An 18,304-nucleotide genomic window follows, 5' to 3' on the forward strand; every position below is an offset into this window, starting at 1 on the left:
CTCTGCACGAGAGATGGCAGTCGTGTAACAACTGCCAAAAATAATCTGGCATTATACCGAACTCAATAGTTTGATGACTATTTTTTTTTTTTTTTTTTTTTTTTCAAAAATTTAAATACGTAAATTTTATCATTGTTTTTTATAATTTCATTAAATAAGAAAAGAGATTCATAGAAAAGTAATTTTATATCAGATTTTCTCAAGAATTCCAAATAAAAAGTCGATTTGCAATTGGAACTAAATTAGAGTACGTTGTTATTCAGTCTACGTTATTTGTCCAAACATTTTTCAATTTGGTTGCAACAGACAAATTTTGAATTCCATTCGCCACTCACAGTCATCTGTCAAAAGTCCTGTCATTCATTTTAGCGGTGAAAAGAATTTCTCATAGACACAACAGAGAGATTGATTTATTGTGGCACGCATTACAATTACTTCACACCATAAACATTTTCGTTGATCGATAAAGTACGAAGCAATCAATATTTACTAGTTTTATTTTTTGGATTATCTATTCGGGTGAGTTGAAAATGAAATGAACAACACTCAAATAACATTACTAATGGCATTCAATTGTTCAGGATTCCATCGGTACATTTAAAAGAAGCATGGCGTCCACCATTTCGAAGATCAATTTTGATTTCAAAATTCCAAACATCAGTCAACTGAACACAATTGATTCTCCGAGTGTTGTTGTTCAAGGCGTGCCATGGTTCGTTCAAGTCCAGAAGCTTAACGGATCGCTTGCCATTTTCTTGCGATGCAAAGGCACGGGAAAATCGACAAATTGGTCATATGTTGCTCAAGCAACATTCAAATTGCTACCGTTCAACGGCAAAATGAAGGCAATTGAAAGAGATTTCGCCAATGTTTTTGACTATAAGAAACGAGGTTATGGTTATCAATCGATGATCAAATGGAATGATTTGTTCGACAAGGGAAAATTCTTCGTGCAAGATGATGCAATTAATTTGTCGATTGAAATTGAGGCTGCTGATGCAAATAATATCAATGCAAGCAAATTGATTGTGGACATCGACAAAAGTTCTGATGAAGGTTGTACTGCACGGCTGAAGATCGAAAATATCGACAAATTGATTGCGGTTAAATCTCATGACTTTCAATTAAACAATATGTCATGGTATTTAATAGTATCCAAATGGATGAATTGTCTAAATTTTCGGGTAGCTCAGATTTTAGAAGACGGCACACCAACTGAACTTCCGATGGATATTAAATGGTCGGTCAAAATAAATTCAACGAATATTGGACCAATTGAAGAGACAAAAAACGAGCGAATACTACCCGGAAATTTGTCACAGATAAATTTGATTTCCTGGAATGAATTGTGTCACAAGGAAAGTGGATTTGTTGTGAATAATTCGATTGTTATCGACATTCAATTGAAGGTTGAGAAACCAAAAGGTGCTGTTGATGTTCCAAAGGCGATAAAACGTAAAGCATCAACTGATGCGATACAATTGGAATGCGCAATTTGTTTACACAGCATTCGAGATCAAGCACTTGGTGTCACCCCATGCGGTCATATGTTCTGTTTACTATGCCTCGTAAAAACGGCTAAAATTCACAAAAAGTGCCCAACGTGCAATGACCGTGTCACTTCAAATCAAGTGAAACGCATCTTTTTGCCAATGTAAGTAGTGATCATTTTAGTGCAACGACTTCATTTCAAAAATTAATTTCTTTTCTACTCATTATAAAATTATAGCGTGAACTAGACCAAAATGAAACTGATCGAGATTCACCATTCAATTTACGGACTCGGCTTAACGATACATTAGCGATAGAAAAATCAACATAAAAAGTGTAATCTTATAACAAGATTATTATTCGATTAATTTGCGTTATTTTGGTACAAATATTCCAATCAAATGAAACCTTATTATGCTAGCATTATATATTTTTTACTAGATCAAGTGTGATGTATTTATGATACAATGTGCAAGTTTTTGTTACTGTTTTAGTATTAAGTTTAAACATGTCGTCATTGAAAACATCTCAAATATGAATTAAATTAACCTAAAATGAAAAGAAAATCTGCAGTTTTTATCATTTTCAAAGAATTTTTATTTGAAGCGATGTTCAACGTTGCCAGTTACTTTTTCAGTCAACGATGTGGAATTTTATTGTAATAATGTTCAAAGAATTGTCAAAATTGCACGCTTTGTATAAAGTTCGATGCGATATAAAATCGATGAGGAATCGCTTCATAGCTCTAGTGCTCGCATCAAATATGATATTCAACAGAGAATAAATTCCAACAAAAGCCACAAATATTGGTTTTGTTCACTCGATACGATAATAATCACATATGATTTGCTCTCTCAACATAATAGCTTCGGTGGTTTTCTTTGTCCAACTGACCGCATTGGGTTTAGTGACTGTTCGATTCGCCAAATGTTACTGTCTGCCATGGATACAATTGACAGTTATTACGACACATAAATTACAATAAATTGCCAATACACAATCATATTCATATTCATATTTAAATGAGATGCCACATTAACCGTCCATTTTGAGTCCATAACTTCAGTTGAACTGCACAAAAACAAGAGAAGACAATTGGACATATGCAAATTATAATGTTATTGCCAACGAATACATTGTCAGACATTAAATTAGTTGGAATGGAAACATAAGATGTCGATTTGTCATTTGCATGTTTTAATGCATTCAGATTTATAATGTAAGTGAACATCGTATGTCACTTGTGAAATGGCAAAATATTTTCCGCATTAAAGTACAACCACATTCAAGACAGAATCGTTGGAATATTAATTATGGTGTTGCACATAATATGATTCACAGTCAATTTGGACATACAAGAAGACTCACTTTCCGATTGATATACGGCGACAGTACCAGCATTCAATTCAAATCGAAGGTACTCAAATAAAACTGTCCTTACAAAATTTACCCGTACCAATTGTCGTTTGGAGATGAAAGTAATATAAACAAGCATTGTTCACAGGTTTCTCTTATGTTTCGAATCAATATCATCATTCATAAATGATTCGTGTCAAAATGGTAAATAGAATAAACAATTACCGTGATAAGCAACGAGAAGTCTCAAAAACATTCTTTTGTCTCACATACAAATGTTTGCAGTGATGTTTTTTCTTCTCCATTTTCTTTAAGTAACATATTTTAGACTCAAAACTAACATTTTCGGTTGAAAAAGATGTTTGGTCCAAAATATGGAAAACAATCGAATAAATATCACGAAAAAAAGTTTCGTTCAAAGAGTTTCAGGCAATAAATTAAAAATTTTGTCGGCTAATTTAACTTTGTAAAATAAAATGGTAAATTGCAGCAAAAGTAGCGGAAGAAATGACAAAATCTTCTCTAAAAACTTGAATTTTATGTGCTAGTAGGCAAATTACATTCAGCAAAAAAAAACAGAACGGACGGATTGTGAACGACAGCTCCACTTTTTATAGGTGAGTTGTCAACGATGTACTGAGTTCCTCATTTTTTATGGTTCGTAATAGGGAAATGTTTCTCAAAAAACTGTAAAAGTATTACATGGATGTGCACATTTTTCTAGGGGGTAGACACGTGGAATAGGATTAGACTTTTAGTGTAAAGATTCGAGAAATTTCAATGAAATAGCAACGTATGTGAATGGATTCGCGTGGAATAGTGAAACAGTACATGCAATAGCAAAAATTGTTTCACTTCAAATCCATTTGACATTTCTTTTGACGTTTATTGATGGATTAGTGGAAAAGTGTGGAATAGTGTGGAATAGCAGAATTAACATTTTTGACGGAAACAGTGCATGGAATAGGAAAAAAAGTTTCGATTCCACTTTTGTGTTTTTGGATTAGTGGAATAGCTGGATTAGTAATTTATATAGTGGATTCGGAATTTATTCTTGGTGTCTCCCCCCTAGACATTTTTGATATTTCCTTTGATATTAAAAATTCCACTCTATCAGTATCAAACTGTGTGGAGCTGTTGTACATGACGCTAATAAAATGTTCTGCCGAGCAATGGACGTATATAACATTGCTTAACATAAATATGCGACGAAGTCTCAATATATTTCGCGAGAGCGTACAATTATTTTGCCATTTTCTGTGTTTCGTGTCTATTTTCAAACTGACCATTTGTTGATAAAATCGAAAGAGCAAAAAACGTTCTAGCGAGAAAAAAAAATAAATTGCTACAAGAGAATTTTTCGAACGAAATAAAACACAGCAATTCATAAAGGGCTCATTTATCGTTGTTGCTGGAGTAGGAAAAGTCTGTGTTTGGCCAAGGAAAAAACTATGTTTTGATATTTATTTATCTAAAGGGATACTATTTATCTGAAGCGCTTGGCCTAGTTGTTCATTGTGCCAAATAAAAAAAATACCATGCTCAAAAATTTGTAGCGCGGGAAAAAAATCCACTTTTTCTAGTTGTGAAATGCAACATGAAAAAAATGATATAAAAAAATGGTGAGATGATGCACCAGCATGTGCACATAAGAATACGAGAGCAAGAGAGTTCCACGAATGCGATGTTATTGTGTTAAAAGCTTCCTGTTGAACGCGAAATTCCGGACTCGGGGTGCTGTTGTATTGTTTATTACAAATGCTGGGAAATATTTGCGGGAAAGCCATAGCGATTGTTTATGTTCGGTACGAGCGTGCATTTGTGCTAGCGTATAACATGTGTTACGTGTGGTCGCCATTCTCGAATTTGCCTTGAATATTGCAAGCGCGTCATTTTGTCGGAGACGTGCATTGAATGCTCGAACGAACGATAACAACCGAAATGAAAATGAGTTGAACGAACGAGCATGAGGAGTGTGATCAAAAATCCGTAACATATTTTCACGAAACGAGAGAAAAACGAACGACAACAACAAAAAATCATCGACGAAAATTATTGAAAATGCAGTAAATTACAGGGAATGAAATACAGTGAACAAAAACCAACCAGAAAAAAAATGCGCGCTCATTCTCGGCCACAGCCAATAAACTATACACTTTTTTCGATGCTATGGCTTTTGAATGAAGCACAAATTGGATGGTATGTGTGTGTGTATGCCACGCAATGAGTCATTGCCGTTTCTGCAACTTGAAATCAATATTGCATTTTGTTTGTTTGTCGGTTGGTTTATCTTTTTTGTATGCGTGCGATGCTCACAGAAAGATGCCAAATGCTTTTGTGGAAAGTGAGACAAATGCAATAATGAAATAGTTTCGAAATGAAATAAAACTCATCTTTTCAACACTATCAAATCCAACTATGTTCAAACGCCACACACAGCAACCAGAGAATTCAATTCAGGTTTTGTTATTTGCATTGTTAAAATTCTGTAGCAGTAACGCTGAATGGCCAAGATAGAGAGAGAGAGATACAGTGAAACAGAAAACCTCGAATATAAATTGTTTACATTCCACGCAGCAGTCATCGGCCATTAATTATCTCTGGAAAATATGTTCTAAATTCGTTTCTGGCTTCTCCATATGCCCGTAATCGGAAAATGACAGACTTGAAAGCTTGGTTTCTCTCTCATTTTAGCACTTGAATACTGCATAACTATCGTCGATATTCATACGGCAAACAAACCCACATCAAATGAAATGAACGCATCTGAATTGTGTTTATTTTACTGAAGTGATTTATTTCATGCATTGGCACGTTTCATCCAAAACGGATGCTGTGTCCATATTCAAATCTTGATAATATGAAATTTTGTTTGTTCGCCACCTGTAGTTGGGTGAATAAACGAAGTCATCATCATCCATCTTTATGGTCAGAGGAACTGTGCTTGTCTCTATGTGCCTGAAATAGAGGCAATCAAATTCAACAAAATGTTGGCCTTTGTTTGTAGATTTTTCGGCAATTTTTTTTAAACCAGAAATCAATTCATCTGACTCTCAAAGGCGAAAACAAAATCTATTCTGCATTGAAAACCAACAGGGGGGGGGGGGGTGATTTTAAGCTTCCAATTTATTTACATTCTCACCTTTAATTCACACACAAATGGTATTTTTGTTTGCCCATACAATGTTCAGGTATTGGAGAGTACAGCGTACGTTGTTGTCGCGTAGATATGTGCGTCCGCACTCTCGGTTAGAGATGTCAAATTGTGGCTTATGCAAAATATCTCCACATTTTACTCTTTGCATATTTTATTTCATTCGTTTACGGCCGAACTTTTTATTGTTTTTCTTGGTAATGATGATGGTGATGATATTTGTTTTGGTTGAAAAATGTTGTTTGGTTATTCAGCTCAGGCACCATGTATACATATAATCCATTGTATTGCTTTTGCCAATGCCACATGCACGTCGCAAATGCCTTGGAAAAACCATCAAAAATGTCAGTGTTAATTATGTTTCGAAAATACGCGTGCCAAACACTTTTACCATTGACTCTTGTTCATTCGGTTAATTCCTTACACACTCGGTACTCACACTCTTTATTATTACATAGACGCACATACATACGAATTCACATCGCAGACATTGTAGAGACACAATTTTGAATGCATAGATAATTAAGATCCCAAACGCTACATTTCAGCTTTGCCGAATTCTATCTCAATTCTCTCTTTCGCTCGTTCACTCGATGTCTATCACGTTCAAAAGCACCACCGATACGAATGGTTAAGCAAGTGTGCTTTTGGATTTATGTTCCCTCCAACTTATTCGATCCACTGCATAAATTGAGATTGATGGTTTCACATTTACATGTTTATAAAGATGTTGTTGCTATGTTTATCACGCAGAAAAGTCAAGCCTCATTCGGTCTCTCTCTCTCTCTCTGTTTGCCTCTGTCTCTGTCTCTCATTTGTTGATTTTCTTTGTCAAAACATGATGAGACTTTCAGTTAATCACCTCAAAAGCTGAAATCCAAAGCTTCGATGCGGTTTATTCAATCGTATCGGTTTTTGTTTTAGCATTGAGCACATGTACCGCACAATGTCGGTTCCAAATGCTTCACATTTGAATTTCAACAAATGTAACAACAATGTTCATTGCACTGCAATAAACCTGATTTGACTTCCTTGCAAAATGAACACTTCCAATTCGGTCCACACAACATGCTTGTAATTTTTGTGTATAAAATATAGTCTTCGCTTTGCTGTTTGCTCATCGAATACAATTACTTCTGCCATCGTTGCGTGGGTTTAATCCTTTGGTTATTTGGATCCATTGTGGAAACATGACACAATGATTATTATTGTTATTACGAATCGATAGAGATATTTGTCGAACGGAACATCGCCATCGATGCAAGAGCAAATCTCTCACTTCACTATGTACAACAAAACCAAATGGAATTTGTTCTGATGTCACGAATTTTGTGGCTCATAATGGCAATGAATTATATCGGTATGCTTAACGATAGTCGAATTTAGTTGACAGCTTGATTTTTTCAGTTAACATGGCACTGATGTTTGGCATGAACGAATTTCGGTTTGACAAGTAGTTGCACATATATTTTAGTTTTATTTTCGACAAATTTCCATTTTAATAAAGAATTTGACGCAAAATCATTCCAAATTTCATTTTCTTCAAAATAAAAAATCACTCCCACTTAAATAGAGTAAAACAAAATGAAACAAAATCATGTCAAAAAATACTTTAAAATAAATTGTCATTCTATCATGACTTTTAAATCTTTTAATCTGATTTATTATTCATTTTCTTCACGTTCGGATTTTCGTTCATTGTGGACGTTTCAGTTTTTATAACAAAAATAGTAGCCACAAACATCCATCATGTGGAAATGAAAATGGTTGGAATTGTGCCCACTATTTGTGAATATGTGTGGGTTTTTTTAATTAAGAAAATGAAACTGATATGCGTAAAAATAACTGTGCTCGAACAATTTCATTGTGTTTGTGAATGAAACAAATGTATCAATTGCACTCGAAATAAATTATTATGTAAAATGAGTGTAGTAGTTGAAAGTGAGTGAAGAGCTCCTTGATCTAGCTGTATATGTGTGTATGGCTTCATGCAAGTGCATTCATTTCATAGAAGCTATCTTGATTCGTGTCACTTGTAGAAAATTACAAAAAGCCAAAGAGACATCCTCAGGAATAATGGAATACAAACCATCAAAATGAAAGACTTTGAATGGCACTTTGGATAAATCCAACGCTATCAGGTATCTTATCAACGTTGATGCCAAAGGAATTTAATTGCAGAAATGAAGTGGAAACTATTGTTTTGTTTGCTTCTTTCTTAACTCTCTCTCTCTCTATTTTTCTTTTTTTTTGAAATTCTCTTCACTCTTTCTATCTCTTTCTCTCGATCTCGCACTTAATCCATTCATAAGAGACGAGAAAATGAAATGCCATTTATTTGTTTTTGTGAAAAGCGTTTCATATTTTTGGAAAACAACAAACATTATTATTTTGATAGAAATCGTCATGGTACGAAGTTTGGCCATCAGTTTGGCAACAGCATTTTACAATATGTAACGATAAACTGTGATATTCTTGTTGTAAACTTGGCTGCAATTTCAAGAAACGACTCATAGTTATGAAAACCAAGTAAAAGCGGAAGAAAGTTATGAACTTGAGTGCATGGTCATTGTGTTTGTGTGTGAGAGAGAGAGAGAGAAGGCGAGTGAAAGAGAGAGAAGAAGAGCGCGCACAAAGGGCCATTTTCAAAGAAGTTTTGTGTCGATGGCTCTCAGCGACAGAATGTAACAACGAAACTATTTCGCTGCAAAAGTGATGCAGTCATGTAACGAAACCCGTATGCATTGAAAAACACCTCAATTAAATCAAATGAATTAATACAATAAGAGTGTAATCATCTTAAGTTTCGCAGAGAATGCGGTTCCATTGTGTTGTGAGCGGAAAAGTAGCAAAAGCCGAAGAGGCAATGCTTAACATAAATGCACATAACACTTGAGCGTAAACAAAGTGTTTGTCGTCATCGCCTTATTCTGAATGATGCTTATGGGATACCTTCTTGCTCATGGATATTCTTGGTGTGTTACAAGTGCGCTTATAATAACAGCTGTTTGTGTACAAAACAAAGCCGCTGTGTAATGATTTAACCAAAAAACACACTCACACATAAAACTTCATGCATAAAAACCTAGAAAATACCATCCGACAACTTCCAATGTGCAGTTTTTGCAGAAAATTGGAGCAAGTACATCCAATTCCGAGAAATGGTAGAAAGGAGAGAGTGAAAAATGGATTTTATGGCTTTTATGCATTGTTTCACTACATTCACGCGCATTTTAACGATTTCATCATCTAGTTTACATTAAAATTAAAGCGAAGAAAAGCCGGCTTTTTCTCTCAACCATTTCACCGAAATGTCATTTATGGATTGTGTATTGTTCCGCTTTTGTTGATTTAAAAAAAAAACATCCTTTTTCAATTCCATTCATGCAAACAGCCGTAAGCTTTTCCTTCTTGTAAATATAATCGATTTCCTATGGTACTCTCTGTGGTTGGATTCGAAATGGTGCGAACATCGGTTTTGTGCTGAATTCGAAATCGATTTGGTATCGAAAAGTTCATTTTAGTACAATAATCGTTGTCGTCAAACAAAAAAAGCCCCTTCTGGTGTTGTTCGCTTTATGGTTGTTGCTGTTACCACCGTGCTCTTGTTGTTATGTCAGTTATGATTGTTAATATTATTACGGTTATTGTTGTCGGTGTTTTATTGTTTGTTCCATTATTGCGAGAATAATCAGCTGAATAGAGAGGCAGCTCTCAGAGATTGATTTTGTAAAACCAGTAAATTCCATCGAATAACGTTTGGCATATTTTCTTTTGTTATTTGTGATTGACACAAATACAACGTTGTACATAATACACTCAACCGACGAAAAGCATTAAATGTCGCACATACGTTCCATAATGTTGTGGACCACCAAACAAACTAACCACATTTGCTCATTCACAGAGAGAGTTCAATCAACTGGAAATGATTTGATAGATTTTGGAAAGGATTTTAGCTATTTTTTCTTCGTTTTATTCATCTCATAGTTCATGCCATTGCGTCATTATTTCCGTTATGGAATAAAAACTATGTCATTTGAACGGGGCAAACCATGATATATATGAGCCATTGCATAAAATTTATGAACCGAACTTTGTGACATGCACACATACACGGAATGGGACGGCAAATACTGCCATACGGAAAATAAAAGGTTACGATAAAGTTCGTTGTGTTTATGTGCGAGTGTTGTCACGATGATAAAACCATCCATTCTACACACTGTCGATGACCAAGCAAAATTTATGCACACACAAAAGTGACTGCTATCATAACGGCATAACACAGTGCAACACAGTTTTGTGTCTTTCATTCTGCAGGTGAACATGTTTCGTTGGTTTTCTAAGAAAAAAAAAACGCTTCCGCTGAACATACATTCTAAACCGAATTCTCGCTTTTTAAAAGCCATAACAGTAGATCCAATTTTAAATTTGTACTCCTTCAATTTCTTTTAGATTTAGATTTCTTCTTGATGTACTTATTATGTATTATTTAATTTTCCTCAAAAGAGGAGGATTTTTATTACCAAAAAGGCTATTTTTGGGATCAAAATAGCTTTTTGATAAAAAAAAAATTCAAATCAAAATTTTCCATATAATTTTTCAAAAACATTCTATACATTCGCCAATATACATAGATATAGATTCTATTCTATACACTTGGTAATTTAACACAATTTTTTATTTATACAACTGAATAGTTCAAATATACATTTGATGTGAAATATATATTTTTCGGAATAAAGCTGAAAACAAAATCTTTGTTTGTTCAGGTTTAGCCTCTTCGAAATTCGAGCACGTGTAAAAAAAGTAATATTTTTGAAATGAAAGAAGAATTTCTGTCTATAAAAGTCGTACTCTATCCTGAAGATCTATCAATACAAATAGGTAATTTGTATTGTGAACTTGGTATTGATTGTGGGAATTTTCTTATTCTAATTCAAAAATGTTGCGACGTGGCATTTGTCTGCTGTGTGTAGCTGTGTTTATCAAGATCCGTATAAAAAAGTGAAAACAAAAAAGTGGCCCAGTCCAAGGTCGTTTAGAGCACAAAATGTGGTTTCGAAAGACGTTTTATTCTTATAAAGGCATCCCATATGCTCAACCGCCGGTAGGCGATCTTCGATTCAAGGTATGAGTTTTCATTCTACTAATTCGAATTTATCAGACAATATTTTTGTTTAATTTTTAGATTCCAAAGCAAAAAATCCATTTCTTCCGAACGATCCGTTGACGCAACTGAAAAAATCCACCATCAATAAAACTGCATATTACACCATTGCTGAATATGTAAAATTTAACACAATTGCACCTCAAACACACATATTTTTTATTCAAATCGTCTATTTTCTTCACCTCTTCACTTAGGAGTATCAATTGTTTGGTAAAGGATCGAATTATGAATCACCAACGGCAATAAATACATTTTTAGATAATTTTTCATTTCCATTTTTCATTTCATTATTCATTTGGATACAGAACAATTAATGAGAAACAAGTAAGCGATATTTGAAACTTATTTTTCATATGTATTACGGTAATTAGTCTTAATATTCAATTTTTAGCTGGCATACCTTCGGGGTGTATTCACTGACGTTTGTAAATTTTATTTTGATAAGGCAAAGAGTGACAAAGACATTTTAAGACAACGACTCCTCTTGGATTCGGATATTAACTATTTGTATCCTATTGAAAAATGGATGGAAGCTCACGTGGCAAGATCGAAGAAGCCAACCTATTATCATCGGTTTGTATTTTTCAAAAAAAAAACAACAACAACGCTATCGCTGCTCCAAATCGAATTCAAGAAAAAACACAGTTGTTTGTCCTTGTACTCGCAATATTTCACACAAGCGTATATCTTGTATTTCTTTCACATAAATTTTTACTCAGAGACGAATTAGATCGATTTACGAAACTCACACATTTTTTTCTGGAATGTCGGTAAAATATTATAATTTAAAAAAAATTCTGTATAAATGTTCTGTATAAAACCAGAGATGATAACTAATTTTTTATCAGTATTTTGTGAATTCTGTTATAACTAACTAACTTACGGATCTCAAACCAAAATGTCAAAACTGTCTCTTTTGCCATTCTTTGTGCTATCAATACTTAATCAGGTAATTAGAACCAGCAAAAATCAGATTAAGTTCGTGCCTTTTTTAATTTCATTCATGAATATTAGTTGGCCGGTGGAGTTGAATTCAGTTTAAATGATCCTGTCTATGACACATTTATGTCAAGATTTGCAAGCAGAATTACTGACGTTGAAATGGGTTCAAACTACCGTAGCATGGAGGGATGGAAAAACTTTTTAAAACCAATGTTCGAGTATCCCAAATGCGATCGAGTCGCTGTGCCCTCAAGTGTCAATGCTGGAAGGAGTTTAAGTTTTAGCGAAGTTACAACTGATTCGGTAAAATATAGTTGGTTTATTACAATGTTTGATAAATCGGGCTTGCCTGATGTTGAAAGTAAAGCGAAAAAAGTTCTTGGTGCTAAAATCTATTGCCTCCCACGAGAAATTAAGAAGAATTTAGAAGATTTGAGCAAATTACGTCATGAAATTCGAAATTATCACAGTACTATTTATAGTGCTTTATTTATTGAGCCAGCATTTCGTGATATACCTGACTTTGGAAAAGCTCTTCAGCAATTCTCGGGAAAAAAGATGAAAAAGAATCGTGCAACACAGATTTATAAAGAAGCAGAAAATATAAAAAATATATACGATGATTTAACCAAAAGATTGGATGAAAAAATGCAGGACATACCAATGAAAAGACATGCGTATTTAGAACTAATTGTTCCGACTGTTAACAGATTAAAAGCAGCTGAAAAAATAGAAACTGAAGCGGTTAAAGTAAATGAGGTGATCAATGTCGTAGACGAATTGAAAGAAAAATTAGAAGAATTGAGAAACGTGCTTGAAGAGGCTTCTTCCATTGCGTTTGAGTTGAGCGTTCAACGACCCAAGTGGGCGGAAGCTTTGCTGGGTGAATCTGTAGCTCCAAAAGGATGGAAACTCAAGCTATGTTGTGGAATACCCTCGACAAGTTGAAATCAAGAACCGCGAAAATTTGAATAATCAGTTATAACGTTTGTTAAATTCAGTCTATGTATTTCGGATGGATATCCATCCGAGATATTTTAGAATATCTGGATATTCAACGCAACTGCACAGCGCCAGAGCTGTGTGCGTCGCAAATAGAATCTACGGTATGTCGCGACGTATATGTCTATCAAGTGCCGCACGTACACAGTCACACTGTGTCTGTATTTTACGTGTAGCGACATACCGTAGATTATATGTGCGACGCACACAGCTCTGGCTCTGTGCAGTTGCGTTAAATATCCAGATATTCTAAAATATCTCGGATGGATATCCATCCGAAATACATAGACTGGTTAAATTTATCCAAACGAAAGTAGTTTGTCAATGTTATAATGTCAAGTTATAGTTTGCATTGGTTCAAAATAAATTCATGCCATGTAACAATAAAAATGTTGTATTTTTCAATGGACCAATCTGAATGATATTATTGACAACAAGGGCAGGATGTAATTTTCAGCTCATGAATTTGTATTTTTTCCCTTCAGTCATTGCCGCATCAAACAATTATTATTCGCTCTATGTCAAATAATATTTCTGATGAAATGTATACGAGAGTTGTTTTGAAATTTAAATCTTCTACGAAACAAATTTGAACGATATTTTTTGCAAAAATGTTTGCACAAGTGGAATAAATTGACAAATTCTGAATAATTGTTTATGTTGAATTGACGTAAGCATATTATTAAAGTTTCCACACGAGCTTGATTTGAGAAAACTAGATATGTGTATAAAAGCAGGCTATTAGTTATTAGTTGATATTGATGATAATAAATACTACGGATCTCTCTAACGAAAATGTCGAAGCTGTCTCTGGCGCTGTTATTCTTTGTATTGTCAATACTTAATCAGGTAATTAGAAGTGATGACCAAAAATATATCAGTTCGTTAATAAAAGGACGTGAATCTGAAACGAATCATTTCACTTTAGTTGACAATTATCGATGGAAATGAATATGATTTAGATGCCCCGGTCTATGCCACATTTATAAAGACATTCCCCAAAAGAGTAACTGATGTTTATTATGAAAAAGGTGTTCATCGCGGTCTTCGGGAGTGGGAAGCTTTTTTGAAACAATTTTTCGATTATCCAAGAATCGATCATGTTGCTACGTCGTCGGGTGCTTCTATTGGAAGGAGTTTAACTTTTAGTGAAGTTAAATCTGATTCGGTAAAATATAGTTGGTTTGTTCAAATGTTCGATAAATCTGGATTACCTGAAATCGAAGATAAACTGAAGAAATTCCTTGGTTCTCAAAACGATGTAAATCATAAACAAGTTCGTCAGAGCATTGAAAATTTAAGTAGTTTACATCATGAAATTCGTAATTTCCACATTAATATTTATAGTGGATTGTTTAGAGAGCCAACATTTCGCGATATCCCTGGCTTTGAAAGAGCACTTGAGCATTTCTTGAAAACTCCCATGAAAAAGAGTCGCGCAAATTCAATTTATGAGGAAGCACATAAAATAAAGCAAAGATACGTCAGCAATTGTGGATGAGTTGAGCGTACAACGACCCAAATGGGTGGAAGCCTTGTTGGGTGAATCTTTTACACCAAAGGAATCGAGATTTAGACTCAAATGTTTTGGTATGCCCCGGAATATAATATTAAGAACCAAGCACAAGATTATAAGCTTTTTTTAATGTTTATTTCAATGCAAATAAAAAATAATAAGCGAAACAAATTTGCGAATGAACTGACGGCATGCAATAATAAAATTCTTGTTCTTTTATGTTTGTTTCTAGAGATATTATTTTCTTCTTTCCAAAAGAACTTGTGCCACTCCGTATGTTTGTCTCATTCCTTCTCATGAGAAATTGTATTTGAATTTGACAGTTAGTATGACAATTGCCACAGGTTCTTTATTTGGATTTGAAAAAAAATAGCCATAATGGAATTATGACTTTTTTGAAGAATTGAAAAAACTCAATCACTTTGAATGTTGGAAATAAATTATATATTCTTGTTATTTGGGTCCCGAACTAGGGGGAGACACGAGCTTCAGTATTGGTAATTTTTCTTATTAGTTTTTTTTTAGTTTTCTAGTTTGTGTCTACCCCCTAGGTCCCGAATTATAAAATTCAGAGCACATTCACTCATTTTTAGAGCGAGAAGTTTAGCCGTTTTAGTCAGATACTGTCAGACACGTTTTGGACAAATTGGACTTTCATCCTTGGCTGGCCAACAAATTAGAGAATTGAAATAAAATTTTAGACACGATTAAAACTGACATAATTCCATACTCGAGTGACTTGATCGAAAAACAATATCTTTGACGTACCAATAAATTGTTTTCATCAATTATTATTCTGTTGATATTTCGTATGTGTATTCAGTGAAACCTGTTATAAATACACAAATATGCTTATTCAGGTGGAAAAAATTCGTGAACAGAACTTGAATTAATTTTTTTTAATATTCTTACTTATAATTTGCGTCAAATTTTATAAATTACGCAAACGAATAATATTTTAAAAAACATCATAGACTCATTTTTGTGTATAAAGGCAGGTGTTGTTATAGATTTTTTTAAGTTCTGGTTATAACTATTTTAGGTGTCTCTTACGAAAATGTTGAAGTTGTCATTAATTGTGGCATTATTTGTACTGTCGACGCTCAATCAGGTGAATAGAAACTTTAATCGAAAACGATCATAAAATATCGAAATCGTTTTTTTTTTTTTGTTATTATGAACAAACTTAAAGAATTGAACAGAATCCATTTCTAGTTGACAGTGATCCATGGAAATAACACTGATTTAGATACTCCTGTCTATGAAACATTTATGAAGAAATTTCCAGCGAAAGTAGCTCCATTTTTGCCAAAAAATGGTAAACTTAGTGGTCCAAATGAATTTGTAAACTTTTTGAAACCAGTGTTTGAATATTCTAAAATCGAAAAAATTCCCGTACCAACAAGTGGTTATGTTCATTGGTGGACCTTGAGTTTTAGCGAAATTATGACCGATTCGAAAAAACATAGTTGGTTTTCCACATTCTTCAACGAAAATGGTTTACCCGATATTAAAGATAGATTGAAAGAAGTCCTTGGTTCCAAAAACGACAACAATCATAATCAAATTCGTTCGAGTATTGAAAGTTTGAGTAGTTTGTACAGTGAAATTCGTAATTTTCACAATATTATTTATAATGGATTATTCAAAGAGCCAACATATCGCGATATACCTGGCTTTGAAAAAGCTATTGAACACTACACGAAGAAAACGATGAAAAAGCCTCGCGCCAATGTAATTCTTCAGGAAGCTGATAAAATAAAAAGTAGCTATGATGATATAGTTAAAAGGTTGGATAAAAAATTGCAAGACATGCCGCAGAAGAGATATGCATATTATGAAGAAACTGTATCGAAGAAGGATGAACTAAGGAATATTGGAAGGTCCAAAGATGAAACAATTCGACTGGTTGCGCTATGTAACATCGTGGCTGAATTGAAAGAGAAACTGGAAGCATTAAAAAATCTCGTTCGAGATGCATCAGCGATTGTAGATGAGTTAAATGTTCAACGACCCAAATGGGCAGAAACTTTGATGGGCGAATCTTTTACACCAAAGGTGTCGAGACTTAAACTAAAATGTTTTGAAATGCCCCGAACAATATCAAAATCGTAAATAATGAATCGTAACACTTGAATATATTTTTCAAGTGAAATAATATTTCGGTTTTTAACTTTATATTTACTTTGTTCCACTTAAAATTGAAAAAAATGGACAAAAACAGTTTTCGAATAAATTGACGTCATTCAATGATTTAACTGTGTGTTTCACTTGACTTTCTTCTTTTTGTTGAAAAAAAAAATACAATCAATTTCATTGCACTGATGAATTTATCATTGAAAAAGTGTCCTATTCTTTTGATTTGAAGAGTGCCATAATTTTTGAATAAATTAAGTTCGGAAAAACAATGAAATTATGCATAAAAACATGTTCACGATGTTAACATGGAAAGTCAATAGAAAGGTGTCTGTAACAAAAATTGAGACACATGAGAGGAATAACTTGCAGCGTATTTTGAGTATTAGCAAATATTTTGAGTATACAGGTTTTCGTGAGCATCATTTCAATTTTCATTAACTTATAATTTTTCAAAGTTGTTTGAATGTTGCACGGAAATTATTTGCGGATTGAAATTCCCGAAGAAGAAAACGACGAGAATGATGATGATGACTAATTAAAGAAGCTCATTAACCATTCCGTTTTAAGTTGTTTTCGTTGGTTTTGGCTCATTTTCATCCTTCAAATTCCATAAATATTTTCCAAAGCAACCATTTCTGCGTCGATGAAACTGAAAACTTCCTATTTACACAAAATTAATCGAAAGCGAATGCATTTATTTCAGCAAGAAGTTTTCATTTTGGTTTGTGTAAGGTATACGCATTTTGTACATAAATACTATCTATATCGAGTACGTCTCAGTCATTTTCTTGGAAAAATGAGAATCTTAGTAAACTTTTCATAGGAAGAAGTGTGCATTTGATCATAAATGTGTAGTCGCTTTGTTTTCCTTACAATGCAAAGTGAAAGTTTGCCGAACGAAACGGAAACATTTTAGGAAATGAGATTGTCGTTGAAAGCATCTATGTTTTCTTTTTGGTTTTCCGTTTTTTTGTTGTTGTTCATTGATGTCGGTTTTTAGCATAGTATATGAGTCATGGAATATTTATGGGCTGGTTGTTGCACAATTATGATCACACATAGTCATGAGCACACCATGCACATGAGTGTGTGTGTTTGTGTGCGTATGTGTGCTTATGCAAAATTATTTGCAAACGAAAACCAGGTTGGAAAAACCATAAACAACACCCAACGGAACAACATTGTATGTGCGTATTTTGAAACCCGTATGATTGCTCTGGCAGCTGCTGCTACACTTGTGCAAGCAAAGTAAAATGTTTGAAATTGTAAAATAATACGGCATCAAAAAATTATGAGCAAAACTGAACTTACATCGAATTATGCTTTTGATTACACACTTCCGCTTAAAATGCTGTTTTCGGTAACAATGCCAAACCAATTGCTTCTGTTCAACTGTCTTTGAAGAAGAAAAACGGTTGTTGCTTTCTTATAGCTACATGCCGGCTGAAGAATAAGAAGGCAATGACGTTGAAAAACACAAAATAATACGAAGAAAATGTGTGTTAGATGCATCGGTGGTTTGTTCTTG

At 33.9% G+C, this 18,304-nt stretch overlaps 4 protein-coding genes across 5 annotated transcripts in view; 3 read left to right on the forward strand and 1 right to left on the reverse strand.

The window, feature by feature from the left end:
* The window catches only part of LOC116344115 (eIF-2-alpha kinase GCN2-like), a 70,404-nt gene that overhangs the window by 2,749 nt on the left and 49,351 nt on the right, over nucleotides 1-18,304 (reverse strand). The gene's annotated exons all lie outside the window — the stretch shown is intronic.
* On the forward strand, nucleotides 189-1,955 carry LOC116344114. Its single transcript, XM_031772523.1, has 3 exons — nucleotides 189-519; nucleotides 582-1,654; nucleotides 1,730-1,955. The coding sequence occupies exons 2-3, from the start codon at nucleotides 609-611 to the stop codon at nucleotides 1,737-1,739; spliced, it is 1,056 nt and encodes a 351-aa protein (XP_031628383.1). The 5' UTR covers nucleotides 189-519; nucleotides 582-608; the 3' UTR covers nucleotides 1,740-1,955.
* LOC116344117 lies at nucleotides 12,011-13,511 on the forward strand. The gene is made up of 3 exons (XM_031772528.1): nucleotides 12,011-12,126; nucleotides 12,192-13,109; nucleotides 13,414-13,511. Exons 1-2 carry the CDS (start codon nucleotides 12,076-12,078, stop codon nucleotides 13,065-13,067), a joined length of 927 nt encoding a protein of 308 aa, XP_031628388.1. The 5' UTR covers nucleotides 12,011-12,075; the 3' UTR covers nucleotides 13,068-13,109; nucleotides 13,414-13,511.
* On the forward strand, nucleotides 15,633-16,895 carry LOC116344116. Of its 2 annotated transcripts, none has more exons than XM_031772525.1 (2): nucleotides 15,633-15,748; nucleotides 15,853-16,895. In XM_031772525.1, exons 1-2 carry the CDS (start codon nucleotides 15,695-15,697, stop codon nucleotides 16,750-16,752), a joined length of 954 nt encoding a protein of 317 aa, XP_031628385.1. In that variant the 5' UTR covers nucleotides 15,633-15,694; the 3' UTR covers nucleotides 16,753-16,895. The 2 variants fall into 2 exon arrangements, with proteins under 2 accessions (XP_031628385.1, XP_031628387.1); XM_031772527.1 differs by having other exon boundaries at nucleotides 15,686-15,748; nucleotides 15,840-16,895.

Source organism: Contarinia nasturtii, unplaced genomic scaffold (genome assembly GCF_009176525.2).
Source record: "Contarinia nasturtii isolate CC-2019 unplaced genomic scaffold, AAFC_CNas_1.1 Cnas_scaffold_1037, whole genome shotgun sequence".
NCBI classification, from domain to species: Eukaryota; Metazoa; Arthropoda; class Insecta; order Diptera; family Cecidomyiidae; genus Contarinia; species Contarinia nasturtii.

Coding starts and splice junctions, on each gene's coding strand:
- LOC116344114 (XM_031772523.1), top strand. CDS start 609: ATGGCGTCCACCATTTCGAAGATCAATTTTGATTTCAAAATTCCAAAC.
- LOC116344117 (XM_031772528.1), top strand. CDS start 12,076: ATGTCAAAACTGTCTCTTTTGCCATTCTTTGTGCTATCAATACTTAAT. Junction 12,127..12,191: donor TGCTATCAATACTTAATCAG/GTAATTAGAACC, acceptor CATGAATATTAG/TTGGCCGGTGGAGTTGAATT.
- LOC116344116 (XM_031772525.1), top strand. CDS start 15,695: ATGTTGAAGTTGTCATTAATTGTGGCATTATTTGTACTGTCGACGCTC. Junction 15,749..15,852: donor TACTGTCGACGCTCAATCAG/GTGAATAGAAAC, acceptor ATCCATTTCTAG/TTGACAGTGATCCATGGAAA.